At 43.3% G+C, this 27,591-nt stretch overlaps 1 protein-coding gene across 2 annotated transcripts in view; it reads left to right on the forward strand.

Annotated features, from left to right (window-relative positions):
• The window catches only part of pam (peptidylglycine alpha-amidating monooxygenase), a 126,260-nt gene that overhangs the window by 70,423 nt on the left and 28,246 nt on the right, over positions 1-27,591 (forward strand). For both annotated transcript variants that reach the window (XM_080046837.1, XM_080046838.1), the window contains 4 exons: positions 760-875; positions 2,994-3,087; positions 3,266-3,316; positions 18,277-18,519. In XM_080046837.1, coding sequence (XP_079902963.1) covers positions 760-875; positions 2,994-3,087; positions 3,266-3,316; positions 18,277-18,519 — 504 coding nt within the window. The remainder of the gene's footprint in view (positions 1-759; positions 876-2,993; positions 3,088-3,265; positions 3,317-18,276; positions 18,520-27,591) is intronic.

Here is a 27,591-nt window from a genome sequence, read left to right on the forward strand (position 1 = left end):
GTTGTTTTGTTAATTTATTCTGGATATTTTAAATGTCTTGCAGACATCCAGTTCCAGTGTTCTTTAAAAACAAAAGTGTATTGATCTTCGAAAGGGTGTACTTGCATTATTATGCCTTTATCATTATATTAGTTGAAAATGGTCTCAAAACGGCAATATTATCGCTTATCATAATAATTTGTGGGGCAATTAATCGCACAGAAAAATGTGTTATCGTGACAGGCCTAGCACTCCAGCAATTGACGCCATAATTTTTTATATACTTGTCATGGTTAGGATTATTTAACCCTGTGAAAAGTTTTATAATGTCTTTAAAGTGTCTGGAGAAGTTTTTGTTAAGTCTGAGAAATGAACTCATAATGTCATGGCTGGGAACAGACACAAATTTATAACAAAAATCCTCTGCTACAAATTTGGTTGTGTGTCATAAGCACGGGGAGACTAAGAAAAGATGCTATTGAATAACAGAATAAAGCTTCCAGGGTTATTGAAACTTGACCAAAATTGCTTGTTAACAGTCACAATATCTTGGCTACAAATGCTAGAACAAAACTTTTAACAAATTATTTGTGTGTGTGTGTGTGTGTGTGTGTGTGTGTGTGTGTGTGTGTGTGTGTGTGTGTGTGTGTGTGTGTGTGTGTGTGTGTGTGTGTGTGTGTGTGTGTGTGTGTGTGTGTGTGTGTGTGTGTGTGTGTGTGTGTGTGTGTGTGTGTGTGTGTGTGTGTGTGTGTGTGTGTGTGTGTGTGTGTGTGTATGAAGATGGCTTGATCTTTGCAGTAAATGGGGAATCTCTGTATGGCTCAGCCCCACTCAGAGGTTTCGTAATAAATTATTCAACAAAGGAAATTTTAGACACATTCAGCCCAGATGACAAGGTAAACAAACACATGCATTTACAAACATATCCTCTGTTAGTTTATCATAAATACTATACTGAAACACTGCTGTATGCTAGCAAAGATAACAGCTTATCCAGCCGGTCCTAGGTCATCATTTTCGTGAATGATTGACATTCAACTACAGTGAGTTGCTCTAATGGAATTGACCTGCGCTTGTTGGCTTAAGTTGGATATCACGCTGTGTGTTTAGAAACAATAGCCTATTTCTTTATAAGATAATGAATGCTCCACCTTCAGATCATAAAGACCACCGTTTATGGTTTCACTTTGGCTACAGCTCACATTTCCGTAATGTAACAATCATTAATAATGGCCGTGTTAAACGCACAAGGGATTCTTGGAAATGAATTACATATTTAAACAAAATAAATACTACATGGTCTGAAGACAAAATAGAAGACAATAAACTGTAAATATGAAAAGAAAAAGTGTAATCCAAAAAAAGGATAAGCAAATTTCTCCCATGAATTTTTTTTGCAAAACCCAAAATTATCTCACCTGGTTCCGTAGAGAGTATTCCTTTGATTTTGTCACTCGACAGGTCTTTGTTTCATAGAACCTTAGTTACATTTGTTCTGTCATTTTGTTGCCTAAGTAGCAGGTGAGTCTTTGGAGTCTGAAGTTTGATTGCTCCAGACAGGGCTGGACTGGGACAAAAAATCGGCCCTGGCATTTTTGGCCATGGCAGCCCACCATGATTATTTATACGATATGCGGAGGCGGGGGCGTTGCACCAAAATCTGGGCCCCTATACAGGAAGTCCTGATGGGCCCTCTGAGAGGCGGTCTTACAATACAAACATTTAAAAGCTATGTTTGTCTATAGTCCAAAACGTATGAGTGACTGGTCCCTTTCTGAGCCAGATAACAACACAATGTTTCTATTGATGAATGACCAAATCATTAAGCATAGGCTGCTTGAACACAACCCCTGGTCTTAATAAACATGCACACACACAGTGTTTCTCACAGGAATTTGGGAGACGTCGTGTCGTGGACCCTGGACCTTCTAGGGGGGTCCGGGAATGCTCCCCCGGAAGATTTTTTTTTAAATGTTAAAGTAAAATTCATCAATCTGGTGCACTTTGAGGAGAAAACTAAGGCTAAATCAACTGTTTCCTATGTAAGCTATTTAGTACTATTTTCTGGAATAATTTATAGACACAGAATGACCAAAAAGCAGAAAGAAGAAATGTACATGTTTAAAAAATCCAGTCAGCTTCGGGAATTTTTTCCCTTCGTTTGTATTTTTTAATGGCCCAATATAGGCCCCTGATCTTCGTAGCCCCGAACAATGTTGTCTAAAAAATAACAAAAATGTACTGACGAATGAAAGGCCCCTGATATCTGTTTTTTTCCCCTAAATCAAAAAATTCTGGGCCTTCAAAGATCAGGGGCCTATATTGAGCCAGTAAAAAAAATAAAAAATACGTTTTTATTTTTTTGGGTGCAGCCCCCCTCTGCCTTGGGCCCCCCCAAGCCTGTCCGCAGTCCGACGGCCCTGAACGTAACTGACCATCGTCAGATACTCATAATTACCGAGAAGAAGTTGAATGCGTGATAATACAATTCAATGCAGCCTCTGAATGGGCGGCCCTCTGCTGTGTGTGTGATTGGGCCAGGCCCAGCCTAGAACCGATCATAATGAGTAATGGCCTGGGACAAAGTTTTATTTAACTTTCAGGTGAAGTTGACAGCCTGCACGCACATTTATATGTCCACGGCACTCCCGAGAGGGAAGGGACGTCGGCCCTCGGCTGTGGCCAAGTCACACAGCCGAGGGTCCATAAATTATTATTATTATTTTTTTTTTTTATGGACTCGGCCCGGCCCAAAATGCCTGCCGGCCCACCGGGCAATGCCCGGTACGCCCGATGGCCAGTCCAGCCCTGGCTCCAGATTATTATTAGGCAATAATACAAATACAAGTTTTCAGGTTTACCTCAAAACCGACCTTCTAGTCTAGCTTCTCTACCAAACAGACATGTCATTATCATATACCATTGTGAGTTATTGGAAATCTCTCTTCTGGGGTGACGTTCATCATTTTGTTGCCTAGACTTTTGCTTTCATTTGTATTATTCTTTATTTGCAGTTTAAAATTCCTCACGACATAGTGGAAACCAGGGATGGCAGTGTCTTTGTTGGGGATGCAGGCTATCAATCGGTCTTCAAGTTTACCACTGAGAGTAAGTTATGACGAACGTAAACTATTAAATGTGTTCATGTTTACGTTAGGGTTATTACTTGTGTACCAAAGTTAAAGCTCTAATTCACCGTTTTCTCCCAGATATTGCTCAGAATACAAGAATCTTTGCAGATTTGTTTTCTACCAGTAATTTAACTTTTTCCATCTTCATTTTCCAGAGTCACATCGCTCCGTCAAGAAAGCTGGCCTCGAGGTTGAAGAACTAGAAGGTGCGTGTTGTTGCCTTTACAGTTGACTGTATTTATCATGATAATAAGAGATGTTGCTGTTCCTGAGAGTCCAGCCTGTTACTGATGTTGATATGTGCTGCTGGCACAACCATGCCACACTCACGTGGCAGCATCTGACACGCATCAAAATACTATGTTCAGGTCAAGCCCTCAGAACAGAGCTATATTCCATTGTGTTAACTCAAGATGACGCTAATCAATTCAGGATATGACTGTCTTATTTCTCACAATGTGTGTCATCAACATTCAGAAAGCAGAATTTATGCCCTGACCACTTCCTCTGTCTGTATGACTTATGCTATATGCATCAAATGAAACATGAATGTGTATCTCCAAACTGTTTAATAAAGCATAAAAATGCCAAAAAACAATCTTTAAAAATAAGTACAGTGGAGGAAAAAAGTATTTGATCCCTCACTGATTTTGTAAGTTTGCCCACTTACAATGAAATGAACGGTCTATAATTTTAATGCTAGGTTTATTTTAACAGTGATAGACAGAATATCAAAAAGAAAGTCCAGAAAATCACAAAAAAATATATATAAATTATTTTGCATTTCATTGAGTGAAATAAGTATTTGATCCCCTATCAAAACATTGCTTAGTACTTGGTGGAAAAACCCTTGTTGGCAAGTACAGAGGTCAGACGTGTCTTGTAGTTGATGACCAGGTTTGCACACATCTCAGGAGGATATTTGGACCACTCCTCTTTGCAGATCCTCTCCTAATCTTTAAGGTTCCGAGGCTGTCGCTTGAGCTTCAGTTCCCTCCACAGATCTATTGGATTAAGGTCCGGAGACTGGCTAGGTCACTCCATGACCTTAATGTGCTTCTTCTTGAGCCACTCCTTTGTTGCCTTTGCTGTATTTTTAGGGTCATTGGCGTGCTGGAAGACCCATCCACGACCCATTTTTACAGACCTGGCTGAGAGAAAGAGGTTGTCACCCAGTATTTCATGGTACATGGCCCCATCCATAGTTCCCTCGATGCAGTGAAGTCCACCTGTCCCCTTAGAAGAGAAACAATCCCAAAGCATAATGCTTCAACCTCCATGCTTGACTGTGGGGATGGTATTCTTGGGGTCATAGTCAGAATTCCTCTTCCTCCAAGCATGGCGAGTCACTATGATACCAAAGAACTTGATTTTGTTCTAATCTGACCACATCACCTTCTCCCAAGCATTCTCAGAGTCGTTCAGGTGTTCATTGGCAAACTTCAGACGGTTCTGTACATGTCCCTTATTGAGCAGGGGGACCTTATGGGCACTACAGGATTTCAATCCATTACGGCATAGTGTGTTACCAATGGTTTTCTTGGTGACTGTGGTCCCAGCTGCCTTGGGATCATAAACAAGCTCCACCCAGATTCTCACCAATGGTTTTGTAGTCTATTCCGGCCTTGTGCAGGTTTACAATCTTGTCCCTGATGTCCTTAGACAGCTCTTTGGTCTTGCCCATGATGGAGATGTTGGAGTTTGATTTATTGACTCTGTGGACAGGTGTCTTTTATACAGTTAAGAAGTTGAGACAGGTGTGTTTTATACAGGAAACTAGTTGAGATTAGGAGTACTTTTTTAAAGCACGAGGACTAATCTGTGGGAGCAAGAATTCTTTATGGTTGGTAGGGGATCAAATACTTATTTCACTCAATGAAATGCAAAATAATTTATATATTTTTTTAATGTGATTTTCTGGATTTTCTTTTTGATATTCTGTCTATCACTGTTAAAATAAACCTAGCTGTAAATTTATAGACCGCTCATTTCTTTGTAAGTGGGCAAACTTACAAAATCGGTGTGGGATCAAATACTTATTTCCTCCACTGTATGTGTGCTTAAAAAGTACAATAACGTGCAATATATCAAATCCGGTTATGGCGTTGAGCTAGAAAGTCGCACTTCGTGAGTCTCTGACAAGTGAATCATAAAACAGACCCTTTTAAGTCCTGAACGGCAACTAAGGCGGAGAAAGCAAACCAAAATGGGAAAAAACTAAAATTCAACAAGACAAAAAACTGAAAATCAGTTTAATGCTGAAATACCAACAACAAGGTCGACGCTAGCTAGCAACGAGCTTTGGGCTAATGAGGACGAGGAGGCTGCTAGCCCGCTCGCGGATAATGGCAACACCAAGATGACTGACACAGCCGCAGTCTCCGATGAAGAGTCTCCACATGACATTCATCCCCAACAGCCAGATCCTATACTTGCGGCCATTAATTCACTAAAGGCAGAAAGTTTAGAGCGTCATCGTGAAGTCCTTGACGGTATAGCACACATCAGAACCGATCTGGATACAATCAGGGCACGGTTAACCACAGCTGAAACCCGCATAGGTGACACGGAAGATACAGCAGCACAGCTTACAGCCAAGATGACGGAATTGGAAACGCAAGTAAAGTTTCTTACTGAGAAGAACGAGGACCTCGAGAATCGCTCACGTCGCTCCAATCTCCGTCTCATCGGCCTCCCAGAAAGCGCAGAAGGCAGGGATGCAGAAGCCTTCCTGGAGAAGTAGCTCCCCGACATCCTTGGTGCTGAGAATTTCCCTACGGCGGTGCGGATTAAACGGGCTCATCGTATCCCCAGCTTCCCCATCGGTCCAGCAAAATCCACACGCTCTGCCCCCTTTCCCAGGCCGTTAATCATAAAGCTTTTAAACTTCAAGGATAAAGTTTGTGTGATGAAGGCGGCACAAGCAAAGGGGAAAGTTATGTACGAAAACAGGCAAGTGAAGTTTTTTTCCGACTTCTCCGCTGAAGTGCAACGTCAGAGGAAAGCCTATGACGCGGTGAAACAGAGGCTCCGCTCGGAGGGAATCCAGTACGGTTTGCAGTTCCCTGCTAAGCTCCGCATCACACACGGTGGAAAGAACTATACATTTCTGTCGCCTCAAGATGTACATGTCTTCCTCCAGAAACATATCAGGAGCGGCCATCCAGAAGAGGTTGAATAAGTGATTTATGGCATATGCGCCTGGGCTCCCACGCCACACGGAGACGTGTGCCATACGGTAATACAGTGCGTATTTACAGATGTTAAAGTGCTGCATTTATTGAAACGTTTGAGTAGCTTTCGATGGTAGACTTTATATCAATGATGACTGAAATCCCCCTCTCTTGAGTTGTGAGCATGGACTTTTAGATTATTTCATCATTAGACAGCACATGCAAATATAATATACTTTGGGTGGTAATCTTGACATTATATACTTTAAAATGATCTGTTAATTTGTGCAGTGCATAGTTTTCTGTTTGTTTCTTCCATCTACCTTTAAATTGTCTCAAGCAACAATATTAAGAGACAGAAACATAAGCTATTATTTACACCTAGTTTGTGTTTAATGATTATTAATCCGAGTCATCCTGAGCAAATCAACATTTACAATTTTATTTTCATAAGAATTCCTGTATATTCAAAGGGTCTTTAAATTACATAAACTAATAGTCAGAGATAAAGCGTAAACGAGTTAGATTTATTTCCGTTGCTCCTCTTTGCAGGATCAACAAAAGGAAGTTGGAAGTTGGAACCAAGGAAGTTGGTGTAATAATTTAGTTTTGACTGTAGGATAGAAGGCAGTCAAATTGTTATATGTCGATGTTGCTTTTTGTGTGTTTGTTTTGTCTTTGTTTGTTTGTTTTTCTTTTTGGTTTTCTCTCAATTAGTCTTATGGTTATTTTGACCTGTTTTTCAACCTCTATTGTTAAATTCGTTGATAAGGTGATACAGCCACTCAGATTCAGAATGGTCCCTTTTGACAGATCTATTTATCAAAGTTTACATGGCTAGTAATCAGCTATTTAAAATATCCTCTTGGAATGTCAGAGGCCTGGGTAGATTGGTCAAGCTAAAACAAGTTATGACAAGGCTTAAACACTTGGGTTCTAAAATAGTACTCCTACAGGAGACACATTTAACTTCAGGTGAAGTTATCAGGTTAAGAAGAACGTGTCAAGGTCAGGTGTTTGTGGCTAATTTCTCATCCCATGCTAGAGGGGTGGCCATCCTAATTCACAAGTCAATTCCATTTCAGGTCAATACCACCACTCTAGACCCCGGGGGTAGGTTCATTATTTTACAGGGCTCTCTCTTTGGTCAACATCTTATTTTAGTAAATGTCTATGGCCCTAATAAAGATGAGCCACAATTTTATAATAATATTTTCCTAACACTTGCCTCACTTAGAGGGGATATTATTATAGGTGGGGATTTCAATTGTGCGTTAAATCCAGATTTTGATCGTAATGGTAACCAGGACTCCTCCCACAATCAATCAAGGAAAATTGTTAAGGTTGGGTCTGTAGGACACAGGCGCAGAGACAGTGTGAGTAAAAGAAGATTTATTTTAGGAGAAAACCAGCAGGGTGTTAGGACCGGGATCCGGGGAGGGAAACTGGCTGGCATGGGGGTCCAGGGAGAGAGCAACGGGGCAAGTACAGGGGGCTGAGTGGAAGCAGGCTAGAGCGGGCAGGCAGGAGGGGTCCGAGGAGTAGTGCTGGAGAGCTAGGGCTGGAGCTGGTGGCTGGAGTCAGGCCGGGAGAACTGTGGCAGAGAAACAGGGGTTAACCAGGAAAAAGTGGAACAGAGCATAGCTGAAAACAAGTGAGCGAGAGAGTGAACTGACTGTGTGAAAAACAGAAGCTACAATCTGGCAGTGTCTGGAAGGTAGGCCCGGGTATAAGTAGCGCAGTTGATGAAGATTGAAGGCAGCTGCGAATGTAGTTAATTGACTCCAGCACACCAGGCTCCACCCCTGCAATTAGCTCAGCACACAAAACACAGGTGAAAAGGGAAAACACATATAAGGCCAAGGAGCCCAAACGGGATCATGACAGTACCCCCCCCCCTCAATGAGAGCCTCCAGGCGAGCCACCGGGCTTCCCTGGGTTGTCCCGGTGGAACTCCTTAATAAGGGAGGGATCGAGGATGAGCTGGCGAGAAATCCAGCTCCTCTCCTCAGGACCATAACCCTCCCAGTCCACCAAGTACTGAAAGCCCCGACCACGGCGGCGAATATCCAGGATCCGCCGGACTGTGTAGGCGGGGTGATCATCAATCATGCGGGGAGGTGGAGGGGGTGTAGCTGGAGGACACAGAGGGCTGGTGGAGACAGGCTTAAGCTGGGAAACGTGGAATGTGGGGTGAATCTTCATAGATAATGGCAGTTTTAATTTGACAGCGGATGGGTTGATAACAGTTTCGATTTCAAAAGGACCAATGTAACGTGGGGACAGCTTCTTAGACTCAGTGTTGAGTGGGATGTTTTTTGAAGAGAGCCAAACCTTCTGACCTGGTGTGAACTGTGGTGCTGGAACCCGGTGTCTGTCTGCCATGCGCCGATTGCGCTCGGTGGAACGGAGCAGGACAGCGCGAGCGTCCCTCCAGACCTTACGACAGCGTCGAAGGTGGGCCCGGACAGATGGCACCGCGATGTCGCCCTCCTGTGCTGGGAACAGAGGGGGTTGATATCCAAGGGAACATTCGAATGGGGACATACCAGTAGCTGCACTTGTCAGGGAGTTGTGGGCGTATTCAACCCATGGCAGGTGAGTGCTCCAGGAAGACTGGTTCCGAGTAGTTACACAGCGCAGCGCAGCTTCGAGGTCCTGATTGGCCCGCTCCGTCTGCCCGTTCGTCTGGGGGTGGTAGCCTGAGGAGAGACTGACAGAGGATCCTAACTCACGACAGAAAGCCCTCCATACCTGGGACACGAATTGTGGACCCCGATCGGAGACCACGTCAGCAGGGATCCCGTGGAGGCGGACCACATGCTGAACCAGGAGATCAGCAGTCTCAGACGCTGTAGGAAGCTTGGGCAGAGGCACAAAATGGACAGCCTTGGAAAATCTATCAACAATGGTGAGTATGGTAGAATTACCTTCGGACAGCGGGAGACCAGTGACGAAGTCGAGACCGATGTGACTCCAGGGGCGCCCAGGCACCGGGAGGGGACGGAGCAAACCTGAGGAGGGTTGATGCGAGGACTTACTGCGTGCGCAGACAGTGCAGGCGAGCACGAAGGCACGGGTGTCAGCCTCGATGGTGGGCCACCAGAAGTGTCGCTTGGCCAGGGACAGGCTGCGGTTAACACCCGGGTGGCAGGAGAAACGTGAATTATGCACCCACTGGAGGACCTTGGAGCGGACAGCACTTGGCACGAACAGCCGACCCTGCGGCCCGGTTCCCGGATCCGGTTCCTCCCTCAGCGCCTCTCGGATCCGTGCTTCAATCTGCCACCTGACTGCCCCCACCACACAGCCAGGGGAGATGATGGTATCGGGACTGGAGAGACCGTGGTCAACGGCAAACTGTCGGGACAAGGCATCCGGCTTCCCATTCTTGGACCCTGGTCGAAAGGTGAGCTGGAAGTTAAATCGACCAAAGAACAATGCCCAGCGGGCTTGGCGGGAGTTAAGGCGCTTGGCGGACTGGATATAGGACAGGTTCTTGTGATCAGTCCAAACCATAAAAGGGATCTCCACCCCCTCCAACCAGTGCCTCCACTCCTCAAGCGCTAGCTTAACCGCTAGCAGTTCCCTGTTGCCGACGTCGTAGTTGTGCTCTGCGGGAGACAGGCGTCTGGAGAAGAAGGCACAGGGATGAAGCTTCTGGTCCTCCGGGGAGCGTTGAGAGAGGACCGCCCCTACCCCGGAGTCCGAAGCGTCGACCTCGACCACGAACTGTAGAGCCGGGTTGGGATGAATGAGAATGGGGGCTGAAGTGAACCGCCTCTTCAGTTCCACGAACGCCGCCTCAGCCTCAGGGTTCCAAGAGAAGGGGATAGCTGGGGAGGTAAGTCCAGTGAGGGGAGCCGCTACTCGACTGTAATCCCTGACAAACCGTCGGTAGAAGTTGGCAAAGCCCAAAAAGCGCTGGAGCTGCTTCCGGGTCATGGGTTGAGGCCACTGTGCCACCGCCTGTACCTTCTCGGGGTCGGCCCTCACCTGCCCTCGCTCTATGATGTACCCCAGGAAGTCCACGGAGTCCACATGGAACTTGCACTTCTCTGCCTTGACATACAGCTTGTTTTCCAGGAGTCGCTGTAACACCTGCTTCACGTGTTGGACATGTTCCTCCTGTGAGCGAGAGAAAATCAGTATGTCGTCCAAGTACACAAACACAGTGCGATTTAAGAGGTCACGGAGCACATCATTAACCAAAGCTTGGAAGACAGCGGGGGCATTAGTGAGACCAAAAGGCATTACCAAGTATTCAAAATGTCCGAGGGGGGTCTTAAATGCAGTCTTCCATTCGTCACCCTTCCGAATGCGGACAAGGTGATAAGCATTGCGGAGATCAAGCTTGCTGAAAACTGTGGCACCGTGGAGGGATTCAAAAGCAGAGTTAATTAAAGGCAGAGGATACTTGTTCTTGATAGTGATATTGTTAAGACCCCTATAGTCTATGCAGGGACGCAGGGAACGATCCTTCTTGGCCACAAAGAAAAACCCAGCCCCGACAGGAGATGACGAAGGTCGGATAATACCTGAAGCAAGGGACTCCTTGATGTATGTCTCCATTGTCTCTCGTTCAGGCCGTGACAGGTTATACAGACGAAGGTTCCGATGTGATCTTGCTCACCAGTATTCCCACCGTTACTGGGGAGCACTCCCTTTTGGCCGCTGGGGACAGGAGCTCAGGAAGTGACCGGGTTGAGCGCAGTAGATGCAGAGCCCTTCATTTATCCTCCGAAAACGCTCAGCATTGGAAAGTTTGGCTCGGCCCAGCTGCATGGGCTCCTCTGCCGAGGAGGAGGGAAGGACAAAGCAATCAGGGGACTGACTGGAGCTACGACCTGGGGAGTGTCTTATAGGAACTGAGGGAGAACGGAAGGAGAACGGGTCATGAGACCGCCCGGCTCTTTCCCTACGACGCTGTCTAAGGCGATTATCAAGTCTGATAGCTAGGGCCACTAACTCGTCCAAGCTAGCTGATTCGTCCCGAACTGCTAACTCATCCTTAACTGGATCGGCTAGTCCGTTGAAAAATGCCCCCTGCAGAGCCTCATCATTCCACCCCGTCTCTGCCGCTAGCGCTCTGAAGTCTACTGAATACTCAGCTACGCTGTGGGTACCCTGTCGAAGTGTGAGGAGTCGCTTGGTGGCATCCCTGCCGCGCACCGGGTGATCGAACACCTTCTTCATCTCAGCCAAAAATAAAGCAAAAGAAAAATAAACAGCTGACTGACCCTCCCATACTGCTGATGCCCAGGTTAATGCTTTACCCGTGAGTAAACTGATTATATAGGAGATCTTGGCTCTGTCTGTGACATAGGTAGATGGCTGTTGCTCAAACGCTAAGGGTCCGAGGAGTAGTGCTGGAGAGCTAGGGCTGGAGCTGGTGGCTGGAGTCAGGCCGGGAGAACTGTGGCAGAGAAACAGGGGTTAACCAGGAAAAAGTGGAACAGAGCATAGCTGAAAACAAGTGAGCGAGAGAGTGAACTGACTGTGTGAAAAACAGAAGCTACAATCTGGCAGTGTCTGGAAGGTAGGCCCGGGTATAAGTAGCGCAGTTGATGAAGATTGAAGGCAGCTGCGAATGTAGTTAATTGACTCCAGCACACCAGGCTCCACCCCTGCAATTAGCTCAGCACACAAAACACAGGTGAAAAGGGAAAACACATATAAGGCCAAGGAGCCCAAACGGGATCATGACAAAAATAATCCTTAACTTCATGGAAGAGTTGGGCCTTTGCGATGTTTGGAGGGAGCGTAACCCAGGCAAGAGAGAATTTTCATGTTATTCGACTAATAGACTAATAAGACTTCTCAAGATTGGATTTCTTCCTGTTCTCCAAAATTTTAGTACCAAATGTGAAAAATTGTTATTACAATAGCATAATCATTTCCGATCATGCTACAGTATCTATTGAGTACAGTGCTACCAAAGAATTCCGTGGACCTCCCAGATGGAAATTTGATACTAAATGGTTGCAGGATCATGAATTTATCCGCTTCATTGACCAACATATAGATTTGTTTTTTCTCGTCAATACCACTGAAACTTCTTCTTTAATTAGATGGGAAGCTTTTAAGGCGTATATCAGAGGCCAGATCATTAGTTATACCAGCTTTAAATCTAAACAATTCAAGAACGAAATGACGGAAATTGAAAACCAAATTAAAGAGTTGGAAGGTGAGGTCTTAATTAACCATACCCCAGCACTTGAACATAAACTAACCATACTGAGAGCCCATTATAATGAACAGTCAGCAAACAAGGCCCTATCTAATTTAAATAAATTAAAGCAGTCCTTTTATGACCAGGGGGGAAAAGCCAGTAAACTGCTTGCCTGGCGAATTAAAAAATTACAGAATGAGAAAATGATCCACGAAATTGAAAATTCAATTGGAGTTGTTACAAATGACCAAAAGGAAATAAATGAGAGATTTAAATTATATTATGAAAAACTTTATAAATCTGAACTGCCTAGTAACACGAACAAGATCACAAGAACCAGTTTTCTTGATAGTCTTGATTTTCCATCTCTTTCTGTTGAGGACCAGGAACTTCTCGACAGTCCAATGAAGCTTTCAGAGCTAGAAATTGCACTTACAGCTATGAAGGGGGGAAAGCGGCAGGCCCTGATGGACTTCCCATCGATATATTAAAGACTTTTAAAAATAAGCTACTGCCTCCCTTTTTGGACATGCTTGAAGAAGCATTCAAAATAAATTCCTTGCCACCTTCTCTCTCAAAAGCTCTTATTATGAATATTCTGAAGCCTGGTAAACCATCATCTAAATGTGAATCATATCGACCCATATCACTCTTAAATGCTGATGCAAAGCTTATAGCCAAAGTCATAGCAAAGAGGCTGGACAATCTCCTGCCAAGTCTAATTCATGTAGACCAAAATGGATTCGTTAGAGGCAGACAGGCGTTTCAAAATTTAAGAAGGGTGCTCAATGTTGTTCATAACGAAAAGGAAAGACCAGATGCGGCCATTCTATCCCCGGACGCTGAAAAAGCCTTCGACAGAGTCGAATGGCCGTACTTATTTGAAATATTGCCCAGATTCGGTTTTGGAGAAAACATTATTAAATGGATAAAACTGCTCTACAACAATCCCACTGCTGAAGTTCTGACAAACACAATTATTTCAGAACCCTTTCCCCTAACCAGGGGTACCCGACAGGGGTGCCCACTGTCACCTCTCTTATTTGTCCTGTCGATCGAACCCCTAGCAATGACAATTAGATCTCACCCTTTAATAACAGGAGTTACAATTGGAAATTATGAACACCGTCTGGGCCTCTTTGCTGATGATATTGTTATTTTCTTGAGACAGTTAGCGCAATCCTTACCAACACTTACAAAACTGTTGGACACTTTTGTAAGTATCTCTGGTTATAAGGTGAATAACACAAAATCTAATATTATGTTTTTTAGGAAGACTGAGAGGGACACCCCCCCATTAGTGAATACATTTCATAACTCGCCTCATGGCTTTACCTATTTAGGAATAAAAATAACTCCAGATATCAACGACATAGTTCATACGAGCTATGATCCCATTTTAAAATCTGTATCAGAATCCCTTAAAAGATGGTCAGAGCTTCCTATTTCTATGATTGGCCGTGTCAACATTATTAAGATGAATATCCTACCAAAACTTTTATATTTATTCCAATCTATCCCTTTGCAGCCCCCTTCTAATCTATTCCCCAAATTGAAAGAAATGACAACAAACTTTATTTGGAACAACAAACGCCCAAGGCTTAGACTCACCCTACTTTACTTGCCATTCGAAAGAGGAGGACTCCAAGTTCCAAACTTTATCTGGTATTATTGGGTGGCCCAGATTAGTGCAGCAATGTTCTGGTTCTCAGACAATTCCACTATACCCTGGGTCACAATAGAAAATGCCAATACATCTCCTCTCCCACTAAAGCTCTATCTGTATTCTAATACATTGAAAAATCTGCTTAAAGACACTCATAACCCATTTGTCAAGAATACAATAAGAGTCTGGTATAAAATTCAATCTTATTTTAAAATAGACCCAGTTATTTCAGGCTTTACGCCGATCTGGGGAAACAGCAGATTTTCTCCAGGCAAAAGCGACCTTGGCTTTAAATTGTGGGCAGAGAGAGGGATTAGTAAAGTCATGGATATGTATAATGAGGATGGTCTGCTTTATAGCTTTGATAATTTAAAAACAATCTATAATATACCTCCACCTTTGTCTACTCTCGAAAAGGTTGTTATTGATCATCTTAAAGGACGTGGACAGGTCTCCTTGATTTACAAGATTCTTGTGAATGAATCTAAAGAATCATCAGATAAAAGTAGATTGGCCTGGTCTAGAGATTTGGATGTAGAGATTGCTGAGGACGAATGGAAGAGAGTTTGCCATGATGCACAAACCCAGACTATCAATACCAGATATAAACTTTTACAATTTAAATGAATGAATGAATGAATGAAAACCTTTATTTAAACAAACTCGAAAGGCATTGAGGTTCCCCTCATTTACAACGCCGACGAGCGCACAACAAACACAACAACAACAATAACAACAGAGTGACAGAATAAAACAGAGAAACACAAAATCCTAGCAAGATAAAAAAGATCAAAAGAAATAAAGAATTACAATAAAAGAGCTTAAAAAATTAATTCAGTTAAAACAAATGCAGTGGTGATGGTGAAAATCAGAAATCATAGATTTAAAAGAAGAAAAAGTGGGGAGAATGGTCATATTGAAGTTGCTCTGAAGGGCATTCCAAGAGGTGGGGGCACTATAGCTAAAAGCAGTTGTTCCCAGCTTAGAATGAGCTCTAGGAACCTTAAAAAAAGCAGCAGCTCACTGGATCGGGTATTAAAAGACTGAGAGTTCCAGTCGAGCATAGCTGATAAATAGGGTGGCTGTTTACCAATTAAGGATTTAAAAATAAATAAAAACCAATGTAACTCACGTCTCAATGACAGGGATGTCCAGCCGACTTTTTCATACAGGGAACAGTGATGAGTTTTAAAGGAATCACCTGTAATGAATCTAAGGGCTGAATGGTACACCGAGTCAAGGGGTTTTGGATCATGCGTACATACATAACTCCCTCTCTGCTACATCGCTTTGATAATAATAACCCAGATGTATGTATTAAATGTGGTCTTGAAGAGGGAATATTGTTTCACTGCCTCTGGAGCTGTCCTAATATTAAAAGTGTTTGGGAAAAGGTAATTAAAACAATTTCAGATGTGATTTGCACTGTTTTGCCTGTCTGCCCCTGCATGTTTATCCTTGGAGTACTTCCACCAGATTTAAAGTTGTCAAGTCAGAACAAAAAAATTGTTATTCTCTGTTCCCTACTGGCTAAACACTGCATAGCAGTCACATGGAAAAGTACAGAGACTCCGACAGTGAGTCATTGGCTCAAAAGCCTCTCCAACTGTTTAGCTTTAGAAAAATGACATATGCCTCCAAGGGGAAAATGAAATTGTTCTTTAAAGTGTGGGGACAATTTATGGGATTTCTTGAGAGCCACCAAGCAAGGGGTTTACTTGATATTTAGATTTAGATATTTGTCATTTCTGATGCCAGTGCAATATTCCGGAACATTACTAATGTATAGAAAATGCAGGTTGTAATTACTTATGTATCTTCTTTTCTTTTTAAGTATTATTATTTACTTGTGTTTTGTTTTTGATTTGTTTTATATGTGAATATTTGTATTTGTCTGTGTTGAAAAATTTGAAAGGTCAATAAATATATTTCTCAAAAAAAAAATTTCATCTTTGTGTATGGGGATTAATTTTCCTGTTCATCCCCTCTCATGCATTGGGACCTTAAACATTGACCCACCACAGAACACTGACTTTATGAAAATTATATAAATGATAGTTATAGTTGCAGGTTGGTGACATTTTACATGTCCCTACAAAATGTTGTACATCTGAGTGAAAGCTTAACCTCAAACCCCTAAAATGGGTTATAAGTAGGGCTGGGTTATATGGCCGGTTAATATGTCGTTTCAGTGATCCGAACACAAGTGGACAGCTCTCAGTCCGTATGTTCACATCTGGCATTACACATGCGTCTTCTGTTTCCACTTGTGATCTGATTCCATTTACCCGCTCTGTATGTAAATCAACACGTACATAATTTCCGTTTGCTTTGGTGTTTTTAACCGGTGGGGTTCAAACAATTAAACATACAGGGCTGTACAGTGCAACAGTAGCGAGCGATTACATTACAAGCCTCGGACTGCACTGATTACCTCAATAAAATATTCAGGCTGAGACACTGCTTGCATTTGCAAACACGTATCCTGAAACAAGCACAAAACAGTCAACTTTATGATGCCCGTGTTTACGTGCATAGGGATGTACGTGACGCATCCTTACAGCTGACTGAGTGGCAGAGTCACACATCGGGACACCAATCCTCCCTTTTAATGGCTGTCGCAATATTCTTCTACTTCTTTTAGCAAACAAGGGGGGTATTTCTTAAACATTTTCCATCCGTTTTTTTGGCAGTTGGTTCAGTTAATAGTACAACAACTGCTTTGCTACTTTGCTCCGGAGTTGGCTTTCTGCCCCTTTGTATGACGACCCCGCCCATGTTCAGGAGGTACTATTTGCAGTGGAAAACGACCCGTGCTGCTACCAAAACCAAGTTGAGCTGAGTCGAGTTGATTCGAGTAGAGCTACATGTGCGGTGGAAAAGCGCCATTACTGGCCTGGTGCTTGTCGAGGGTCGACTAACACCTCTTCGTGCTCCAACAGTTGATATTTTTTCAAATTGTTAAACAGGTCTGTGCTGTTTCCCATCTTAGCTGGTCCTTATCTTTGGCACAGTTTGCAGTGCACACTGCTTTATTATTGGTGGGATGGTAAATAGCCAAACAACTCCAGACTACAGTGGAGTGAACGTCCTCCCTTGAGGATGGCTTGGTCTTGCTTCCTGCTTGCTGGTCATTGGCGCTGTGTTGGGTTTATGAAAATGATAGTTACCAGGCACTCAGGACACAGGACTTCAGCCACCCCGACATTCAATAAGATCACTTCATCAAAATCCAATTGAGAGGAAAACATTGGGGGACAAACTACTAAACAGACAACAGGTTAGCTTAACAAAAAATGTACGTGCCATGTATGAGTAGGCCTTTCACTATAACAGGTTTTTCTTTGCGATATATTTTCCCAGAAAATATTGCAATAAACAATGGAATGTCGACGTTGTTTTAAGATGATCTTATGCCCTTAATTTTACGATAATACGGCATAATAATGCAAGAGCAACTTTTCAAAAATAATTTTTATTTCTCAAGAATATTCAACAGTGGAATTGAAATGTGAAAAAATAATAAGAATATCTTTAATAAATAAATAAAATAAACCAGACCAAAACAATAAATCAAATAAACTCTCAGGTTATGTTAACAATCATTGTACTTTAATAAATATAAAAAATTTGGCACAAGGTCATGAGAGTCATTCATACTGCCAATCCAGGTTCTCAATGGTTAAGACCTTTGTAAACAAAAACCTAAGTAACAACATATTCATTTGGTATTAACTAAGTAACAACACAAGTCGTTGACATGTAGAGACCTTTTGGGGTCTCCCTGACATGTATAAAATACTTGTTCTGCCGTTGCCTCCTCCTGTTGCTATAGTGTTTATGGAGAGGAGCTGAAGCCAACAGAATGTTTCATTGGAGTTTTGTTTGATTTTTACCTTGTGTCAGAATAAAGAGAGATCCTGCTGGGCTGATCATTCATTCACAACTATACAACGCAGACAACACTCGCCACCAACGGTTACATTTACAACAGCTTTAATGTGTAAAAATAAGTCAATCAAAATGAGATAATTAAGAATTTATTTTTTATCTGAAGAGAAGAGATGTTGTGACTCTGAGGAATATGCCGCAGTTATTCTCTCAATTTGGGCAAGGAGCAGAAACCCTGATAACTGTGACATTTTCTCTGTGTAGAAATGGAGACGTTTGTCCAAGCTAAACTGAAGCCAGAGCCCAGCTTGTTGAAGACTGCAGCCATACAGGAGAAGCAGACTGTGGCTCACCCACAGGCCAAGGCAGAGGAGGACAAGCAGAAAGACAGCAGTGTAAAGGCCAGCAGAGAGAAGGGAGTTCTCCCAGCAGTCATCACCACTCTGCTGCTAGTGCCTCTGCTCATGGTGCTCTCCATAGGAGGCTTCATCTGCTGGAGGAAACACAGTATGTATGACAAGAAGCCAGGCATTAGCCAGTGTACACAACACGCTTCAAAAGGTTTTGAGATTGAAGAAATATAAAGAAATGAAAGATGCAAACGGTGTTGAATGGGCCCTTACATTGCAAAGGGGGGAACAGCAGCTGTGGTTAGCAGACATGACAGTCACAGTATGAAGGAGTTAAATATCACTACCTGATCCACCATCCAGAGAACACACACTAATAATACACCACATTTATATTCACAATATAAAGCTTAGTGACACATGTAAATCTCATGTAATCTCATATGTTTGTTGTTACACATGACTTGCTTCCTTTTGCCAGTACGCTAGGACTACAACTCAATCCTCTAGCCCAGACTTATCTAAGCTTGTCATATTGGGGCAGATGTACAGTCAAGTTACAACCGCTTCATGATTCATAGCAAACTATGCAAATGATCTGCCTAATGGAAAAGTTCCTGACGGGTGTAAGCCAAGGATTTATTGTAAGTAACTTACCAAATTTAGTATATTTGGATGAACCTTTATATAATGAAGTTATTCAGGGGGCCCTATCAACCCATATAATAGTTAAGAAGACCCATACCAGATGAAAGCTTAGCCACTTCTAATGTGTGTGCCAAATGCTCTGAGTTGTGCTCCAAAAGAAAAGGACCATCCAGATTGTTACCAATACAAAGTTGTAAAGCCAGCGTTTGTGATGGTGATGGGGGTGGGTTAGTGCCCATGGCATGGGTAACTTGCACATCTATGAAGGCACCATTAATGCTGAAAAGTACATACAGGTTGTGGAGCATCATGCTGCCATCCAGACGACGTCTATTTCAGGGACGTCCCCCTTATTTAAGCAAGACAATACTGAGCCACATTCTGCACGTCTTAATACAACTTGGCTTTGTAGGAACAGAGTGTGGGTACTAGACTGGCCTGTCTGCAGTCCATACCTGTCTCCTATTTAGAAAAAATGTGGTGAATTATGAAGCACAAAATATCACAATGGAGACCCCAGAATGTTGACCCCATCTGAAGTTGTATTTCAAGCAAGAATGGGAAATAATTTTGCTTTCAAAATGGCAGTGTAGTAAGAAAATCAAAGCACGGTGATATGTTGTAGAAGCAAACAGGTTTATTTTCAATCAATAACAAGAAAACTCCGCGGAGTGGTCACTAGTTCCAACACATGTGAGTGCGTTGCAAGGAGTGGCAATTTGTTCATTAAATCGCCATCTATTTAAGGAGAAGTCTACAGTGGGGAGACAGGCTGAGAGGCAGACAGTTCTAATATACATACATTGTTATTGTAAACCATGGGAGGGGTCAGGTTGATCTGAGTTGGAGGGAAACAGGCAGGGGGGGGGGGGTAGGCAGGTAGGCTGGGTGGGGGAAGATGATTACAAGAGGAGGGGGAGACAGGTTGGGATATACCTTCATATTATAATCGTGGGTGGGGCAGGCTGCCCCAGAACAGCAGGAGGCTGTCTGCAGGAACATTGTCCTCTTTCAAATGTATAGTCAGGCTGGCTCCACTCGGGAGATTGAGGGGGATGGTTGAAACTACATTTCAGTTAGTTTCACTAAAACACATTCAATATATCATGTACTATGGTCTATACAAGTTTGTAGCAAATGTTTACTATTGCATTATTATATCATATGCAAAATCTGCTACCACACTTCACTCTTTTTATCATAAATGATAACATAAAAGATAGCAAACCACAGTAAGGCAAAATATACACTAGGGGAGAAAAAAAATAAACCCCAAAACAGTCAAAAGGTAAGGCAAAAGGAATAACAGGGAATAATAAAAAACCTCGTAAGGAAAAAATATAAACCCAGGACAGGCCAATAATCAAAGGATAAGGCCAAAATATCAAGAAGTGAGTTTAATGTGAAAAAACCTCAAATAGAATTCCAAAGAGGAAAAACATTAAACCAAAGAAACAAAAAAAAAACAAACAAAAGGCAAAACAAAACAATCCCAGAACAGTAAGAAAGGAACCCATTACAGAGAGTCGCCCATGTGGAAGTACTCAAAGCAGTCAGCAGAAGGGGGGTCAATAGGGTCAAGGCACTCGGCAAAAGGGGGAACCCAAATTTCGAGGGGGATTGGTTCAACCAGGTTGCCGCTTGGCATCGTTAAAGTGGAGTGACTAATACAACATTTTAGAATGGCCTTGATGAGACAAAAGAAAATGGAGAACAACACGATAAGGCAAAAGAGTCCCAGTAAGCCTTTAAAGATCAGAGATCCCCAAGCACCAGTCCATGTCTGGAGATCATTGAGGGGGTTCCAGCCGTGAGAGTCGTGTAGTTGTGTGACACCAAGGTCATTGTCAGCAATGACGGCATGAACAGGGCCACTAGAGTCAGAGATGAAACTGCAGCACTCAGACTTAATCACTTTGCAAACGCCTCCACTAGAGGCTAAAATCAAGTCCAGTGCCATCCTATTTTGGATGACCATACGTTTAATTTCGTCAATCTCGGTTTGCATTGCGGAAAAGGCGACAGATGTTTTATTCAGGTGGCGTTCCAGCACCGTCGACAGAGCCTCAATCTCCACTTGGCTCCGGTATGTTCCATAAGCAGGGATAAAAACACTCAGAATTCTAGAGGCCAAAGAAATGCTACGTTTAGTGAGTGTATGAAAGGGGGCTAGTTCCAATGGGTCCGCAACTCTAATTAGGGGTATGAGGTAGGCTAGATAACAAATCCCAGTGATGTGTTGTCGATGCTGGCTAAGGGGTGAAGGAATGCAAGCATAAGCTAGGTTGCCGCAGACTAAATAAACTCGCTCTGGTAGGGTAAGGTTATCAGATGAATTATGTAGGGGAATTACATTATGATTGCAGCTGCTATTGCCAAGGAAAAGACCATTGCTAGAGAGAAAACTAATGCAGTGGCTAACATTAGTTAGAGGATGAATGGGGATGGGAGGGGTCAAAGAGGTGCATGCTCTGATGACAGGCTGTTTAGTGAGTAAAGGTTTGGAACAAGAATGTTTGGTCCAAGTTAAATGGGAAATAGAGAGGTGACTAAATGAAGGGATACTAAGAATGCCAACTTCGAGTCTGATGGAGGCAGTGTTAGGAGTAACAATGCAGTCAGGGCTAGGGAAAACATGATTGGATGTGCAATTTGTCTCAGCCAAAGTCAATTGTAGTTTATATCTTAAACCCTGTTGAATGTAGCGTCTAAAAAAAGTCAATCGATAGAGGACGGTCCAATTAGTGCAGGGAGGTTTGTGTTTTTGATTAAAAGTGTCAATAGCAAAAGAAACAATGTGTTGCTTATCGGTGGTGTCAATATCATGGATGGTGTGTGAAGGAGGAGTGTAGCAAGCTTCATCATCATGGGTAAGGTGATTTTGAACGGAAGGCCATGACATAACAGTCCAATCTGCCAGGGTGAAAGGAATAGGGGTCAGCATCGGAGCTGTGGAGGATGTGGGCAGCTGTTGGCAAATCCAGCAGTTAGAAAGTTGTCTTTGCTGGGCAAACTCGGTCATCAGGGTGATGGCTGTGTTGTCAGAGGGGTGGGCATGTGGAGGGTTGGGGTTTTTTGATAGGGAGGGGGGGGCTTGCGGAGCGAGGGGCAGATCGTCCTTTAGGTCTGTACGGGTGCAGAGGGACCGCCAGTCCCTGTTGCCCTGGTATGCAGGTGTATCCATGCAGCTTTTAGGACGGTTACACCAGAGGGGAGAGTCGATGTTGGAGTTGAAAACTTTGTGGGTTTCCACGGTGCACAGCTGGGAGCTTGGTGGCTGATTGTCGCAGGAGACGGTGATGAGGCTCCTTTTGACAGCCATCAGGAAAGCGGCGTTTCTGCCGTTGGTAATGATGCCGTGGATGGGGCAGTAATCTTCATTACATTTGGTGGCAGGGCAGGAGAAGGAGATGACGCCAGATTTCCAGGGCTGCGTTTCACAACCAGATGAGGGCGGGGGCCTGGCCAGACACATCCAGACTAGTGCCCAAAGCACAAATGTAAGGCCAGGGGAGGAAGGGTGTCGTCTGGCTCTCACTGGAGCGAGGTGTTTGCCCGTCTTCTTGTCGTTGCTGGTTCCGCTGATGTCGTCTGGGTGGTTGCCCGTCTTCTGGTCGTCGCTGGTTCCGTTGATGTCGTCTGGTCCAGGCTGGTGGTCTGCTGTCCTGTCGTTGGTGTTGCTTGATCCGTCGGCCGGTAGCTGGCAGCGATTCTTTTGCAATGACTGGCATGGATCCAAGTGGTCCTCTCTGCAACCTTCACTGCCGTCATAGTGGTGAGGAGGATCTGGAAGGGTCCCGTCCATCTCTTGTTGTGCCAGTTCTTCCGTCTGAGGTCCTTGACCACTATCCAATCTCCGGTTTTCAGGTTGTGAAGCTGGGTAGTGGCTGGTTGTGGTAGTGCAGCCTTCACTTGTCTTTGGCGTTCGCAGGCCGCTGTGGATGGCCGTCATTATTATGCGAAACGTCCTGTGGAGCCTTCGCTAGTCAATTTCCATCGTCACGGTTGGGACAATCGCGCCTCCAGTGCCCGGATTTCTTACAATGGAAACAAGCATCGCGGTCGACTTTGTTATTACGAGATCTGTAGTTGTTTGAATTGTAGTTCTTACTGTTCCCATTTCGCCTGAAACGGTCATTTTGGTCCCGCCCTCTCTCGTTCGGCGTGCCCTGAAACATCGCGAGGGACGAAGCTTGTCTTTGTTGTTCCTCTGCTAACATCGCAAGGGTTGAAGACACCTCGAGGCTAGCTTTGTGCTTTGCCGTTGCTTTCTCTTCCAATGCCTCCTCATCCTGCTGCATTAGAAACTGTTCCACGTGGGCTGCGTAGTCCTCGATCAGCTGCATCTTTGCATTAACCCATGAAACACACAACTTTTTAATCATATCAGCATTTCTTTTGTGCATACCGCTAAAATATGCGTTACGTAAGTGAGCTTCATATGCTGTAACCAGTCCTTCGTTCAGATTTTTTGGGGACGGCATTCCACCATAATCATTGAAAACGATCGTAAGACGAGCGAGATAAGAAGCAGTAGACTCGTCTTTGTTCTGTTTACATCGGGAAATTTTCCCCATGTCAATTTTGGGAGGAAAAGCAGAATTGCAACGCTCGGCTAATTTGATAATAACGGTTCTGTATAGCGCGTTGGAATCGTGTTCGTAATCAGTGTGTGTCAGTCTGATCTCATGTTCAGGGAATGAGTTAGAGAGCTTGGCCCAATCACTGCCAACTTTCTTTATCATTAGACGCCGTAGCTCGGTGGTTGTGGGCTTAAATTCTTGGCAGAATTCCAAAATTGCATCAGCGAAACGTTTGCCTCCCACGTCTTTTAAGACGGGGAGGAGGACCATTGCGTTTTCAATATCAGCCATATGCCATGTCCTGTGAACTAACATCGGACCCTCCGGACCCGCTACTTCGATCATAGGCAGAGTGTATTCAGTGTTATTGGGGCGATCAGAACAAAGTGGCCTTAAAGGCAAGGCAGATAAAGGACTCGTTGGTGCTGGCTGGAGCATGGGGAGGGCACAAGCAGCGTTAGTGGTAAAATCAGGATTTGTACTCACCAGGGGAAGCTGAATCGGCTGTGGTTGGAATGACAAACCTGAGCGTGTAAGAGAAGCGGGCACAATGGGTGGCTCTTTTTCGGGCTTTAGCCCTCCGCTTTGGTGGAGCTGTGCCAGAGGATACAGTGGCAATGCATTGTCGTAAGGCGGTGGGTTGGGGTTGGCAACGCTGATGGTGACGGTGTTGCCGGCCGACTCTGTGGGTGCGTCCGCCGAGGGAAGCACTGGGGCCGGAGCCTCTTGTATTGTGGGGACAACCGCTGTTGGGACAGGGTGGGTCGGTGCTGCTGGTGTGAGGCCTGCGGGCAATACCGCCGCTGTCCGTCGGAGCGGGCCAGGGCTCCTGGTATCATGTAAATCGTCCTGTAATTTAAGGCACTGGGAGACACAGTTAATCTTATCTTCAACGGCTGGCTGACACTTATTAGCCCGCCGATTTGCCTCTTCAGACCAGTGGGTAAATGCCAGCCAGTCGGCCCGGAAACGTTTAGACTTCCGTTTGTGACTACTTTGTTCTTCAGCTCCTTGTAACTGTGCTTTCAGCAGCTTGAGCTGAGCGACGCTAAAACTACCCCCCATTGGGAAACCAAAGCGATGCCAATCTTGCATCTGTGTCACAGCTGAATCCCCATAATTCGTTCGCATATATTGTATACAAGGCGAATTTGGAGTGACTAAATCGGCTCGTTTGCTAAAAATCATCCCCATTGTTATAAACACAGAAATAAGACCACAATTTTTCTTACCTTTTCCTTGTGGTACCGTGGCTAGTTAACACAAAGCAAAACAGAATGAAAAACAACAAGACAATACAAAAACAAAGACAAACAATAAAAAAAAAACACTTATGAAATTTCAATTTTCTTGCTATTGTCGAAAACAAACCCCACTAATACAGCGTATCTTGGTCTGTAAAAAGGTTAACAATTTCTAGGTTTTTATCTCCAAGAAGGACCTGTTTAATAATTCAGGCTTTCCAAGCCAACTGCTTGTCCCGGTCCGTCAACCGAACAAGTAACATTACCAATTACTAAACTACCTAAAACCTTCCTCTCAACCTGCTCAGTTCAACTTGAACAAATAAGACAAATTCGGCAATCTTGTCCCGTGCTTGGCGGAAGGCTTCCCAAATGTGTTAACAGTCACCACCGTAACCAGGCCAAAACTAACCAGTAAATTTAACTGGAGAGTTGCGCAACCGTTTACAGCGTAAAAGTCACCACAGAGATATCTTTAGAAGAAGCCATTTTTACCCAATCGTTTTGCTTTTTAAAAAAAAGATTTTCCACATACCGATTCTTTTAGGAGGAGATGACAGGGTTCCCCACGGGACGGTCAGCAGAGTTCCTCTCTGTCCCGAATCAAAAGGGCTTTCAGTGAGAAGGTGATCAGCCTTTTGGAGTCTGTTGTCCGGTCCCGTGGACTCCCGTCGGTACTCCTCCTCCTGGAACTGGCTCGCCAAAAACTGTAGTAAGAAAATCAAAGCACGGTGATATGTTGTAGAAGCAAACAGGTTTATTTTCAATCAATAACAAGAAAACTCCGCGGAGTGGTCACTAGTTCCAACACATGTGAGTGCGTTGCAAGGAGTGGCAATTTGTTCATTAAATCGCCATCTATTTAAGGAGAAGTCTACAGTGGGGAGACAGGCTGAGAGGCAGACAGTTCTAATATACATACATTGTTATTGTAAACCTATTAAGAATGTACTTTAATGATTAAAATTAGCTTTTTTCATCAAAGGCAACACAAAATAATCTCTCATATCAATAAAAAAAAAATTCTACAACACATTCATGTTTTATAAGGTTTCTAAGTGGGGGGACACTTTTTGTCACCACCGTCAGACATTTCATTAAAATGTAATAAAATCAGGCAATATGAGGGGCAGCTGTCTCTGTGAAGGACCTATTGTCACAAGCTATCTGTGCAGAGTACATTATAGTCAGACAGGCTCTGATTAGTGTTGTAGTTTTAGAATATTTTACATTACAAATCTTGAAAGTCCTGCGTCACAACCATGATACGTCAACACCGACTTACAATTTCTGAAGAAGTTATATGAAATGTTTCGATAATTTTATTTTCCTGAAGTAGTTCATATTAGCACCTATCATCAACAGAAAAACCAAACTGCTACGAGAAAAACTCTATTTGTTCTGTTTAAGAAATATTAAATATGTCAACACCGTCAGATATCAAAAACATGTATATTCATATACATTTCAAAAATATTTTTTTGTGGCTCTATCAGTTTTGGTGAATATTTGTATGTGTATCACCATACATCTCATGGGTCTAGCATAAAATGAGGGAACATTTATTTGTGTTTTTTGGTGTCTAACGGGGTTGACATAAAATAAGGAATGGCAAGCTAAAAAGCCCATGTTAAAAAGGAGAAGCAAGGTAAAAAGTCCATTTTGATAAAAAGGACAAAAGCTGGGAGGTTGTGTCAAACCTTAGCTCAGTAGCTTAGTATATGTTGGATACATAGGGGAGAACGGGGTAATTTGTCACACGGGTTGGTTGTCACAATCGTTATATCTCGGAACCAGAAGGCGCTGTCTGTGAAATTTTGGTATGTAAATATCCAGAATTGGGATAAGAGGTCACCTACATAGTCTTCCTTGGAGTTAGACTGCTGAATTTGAGGTGAGAGGACTGTTTGTGTTTTTCAAGTCAAATTGAAAATATTTAGCTCCTCAGTATTTTTCTTCTAGGCTTTTACAGAATGGGTTTATAACAAAACACTTGTTACCCATAAAAAGTGTGAAGGGTAAACTATAGTTTAGATTGTGGTTAGCAAGCTAATTAGTTGTCAGATGGTTGTTGGCATTGATGCTAGCAAAAAATTCAAGTTGGGGTTGGTCGTCACATTTTTGGGGGGGTTAGTTGTCACAAGTTATCCAAAGGCTACAGCCAGAAAAGGAACCCAATAACAAAATAAATTGTCAAGCTGTATCCTCACTGACACCCCAGAGAAGGAAAGAATAGAGCAGGAAAAGGCAGCTAGCATGCAAAGGAAAAAAGGGCAACAAAATCAAAACAACCCAGTGCATCCCAAACTAGACAAGCTGCCAAGGCTACAGTAAGTTATATAGGCCTATTTGTCAACTTGACAATGCAATTGCATTTTCAAATTTAGTTCTACTTTCTTTCCTTCTTTTCAAGATTATTCCCATTAAGATAACATTGTGACAAACAACCCCATAGTGTATGACAACTGACCCCTTGATGGGGTTGATTGTCACAATGTGTTAGGGTGTCTTTGATGATTAATTTCTTCTTTATTACAATAAGATAGAAAAAGTGAGGGGTACACATTTCAAGCCAACACTTTAAGCTTCAATGTAATGTAGGAATGACTATCGAAAGATGTTTAGGTGATGAGCATATATATGAGCATATATATATATATATATATATATATTTATATATAACTTTTTCATATGACTGTATATATATATATATATATATACAGTCATATGAAAAAGTTTGGGAACCCCTCTCGG

This window comes from Ammodytes marinus, assembly GCF_949987685.1.
Source record: "Ammodytes marinus genome assembly, chromosome: 18".
In the NCBI taxonomy this organism is placed as follows: domain Eukaryota; kingdom Metazoa; phylum Chordata; class Actinopteri; order Uranoscopiformes; family Ammodytidae; genus Ammodytes; species Ammodytes marinus.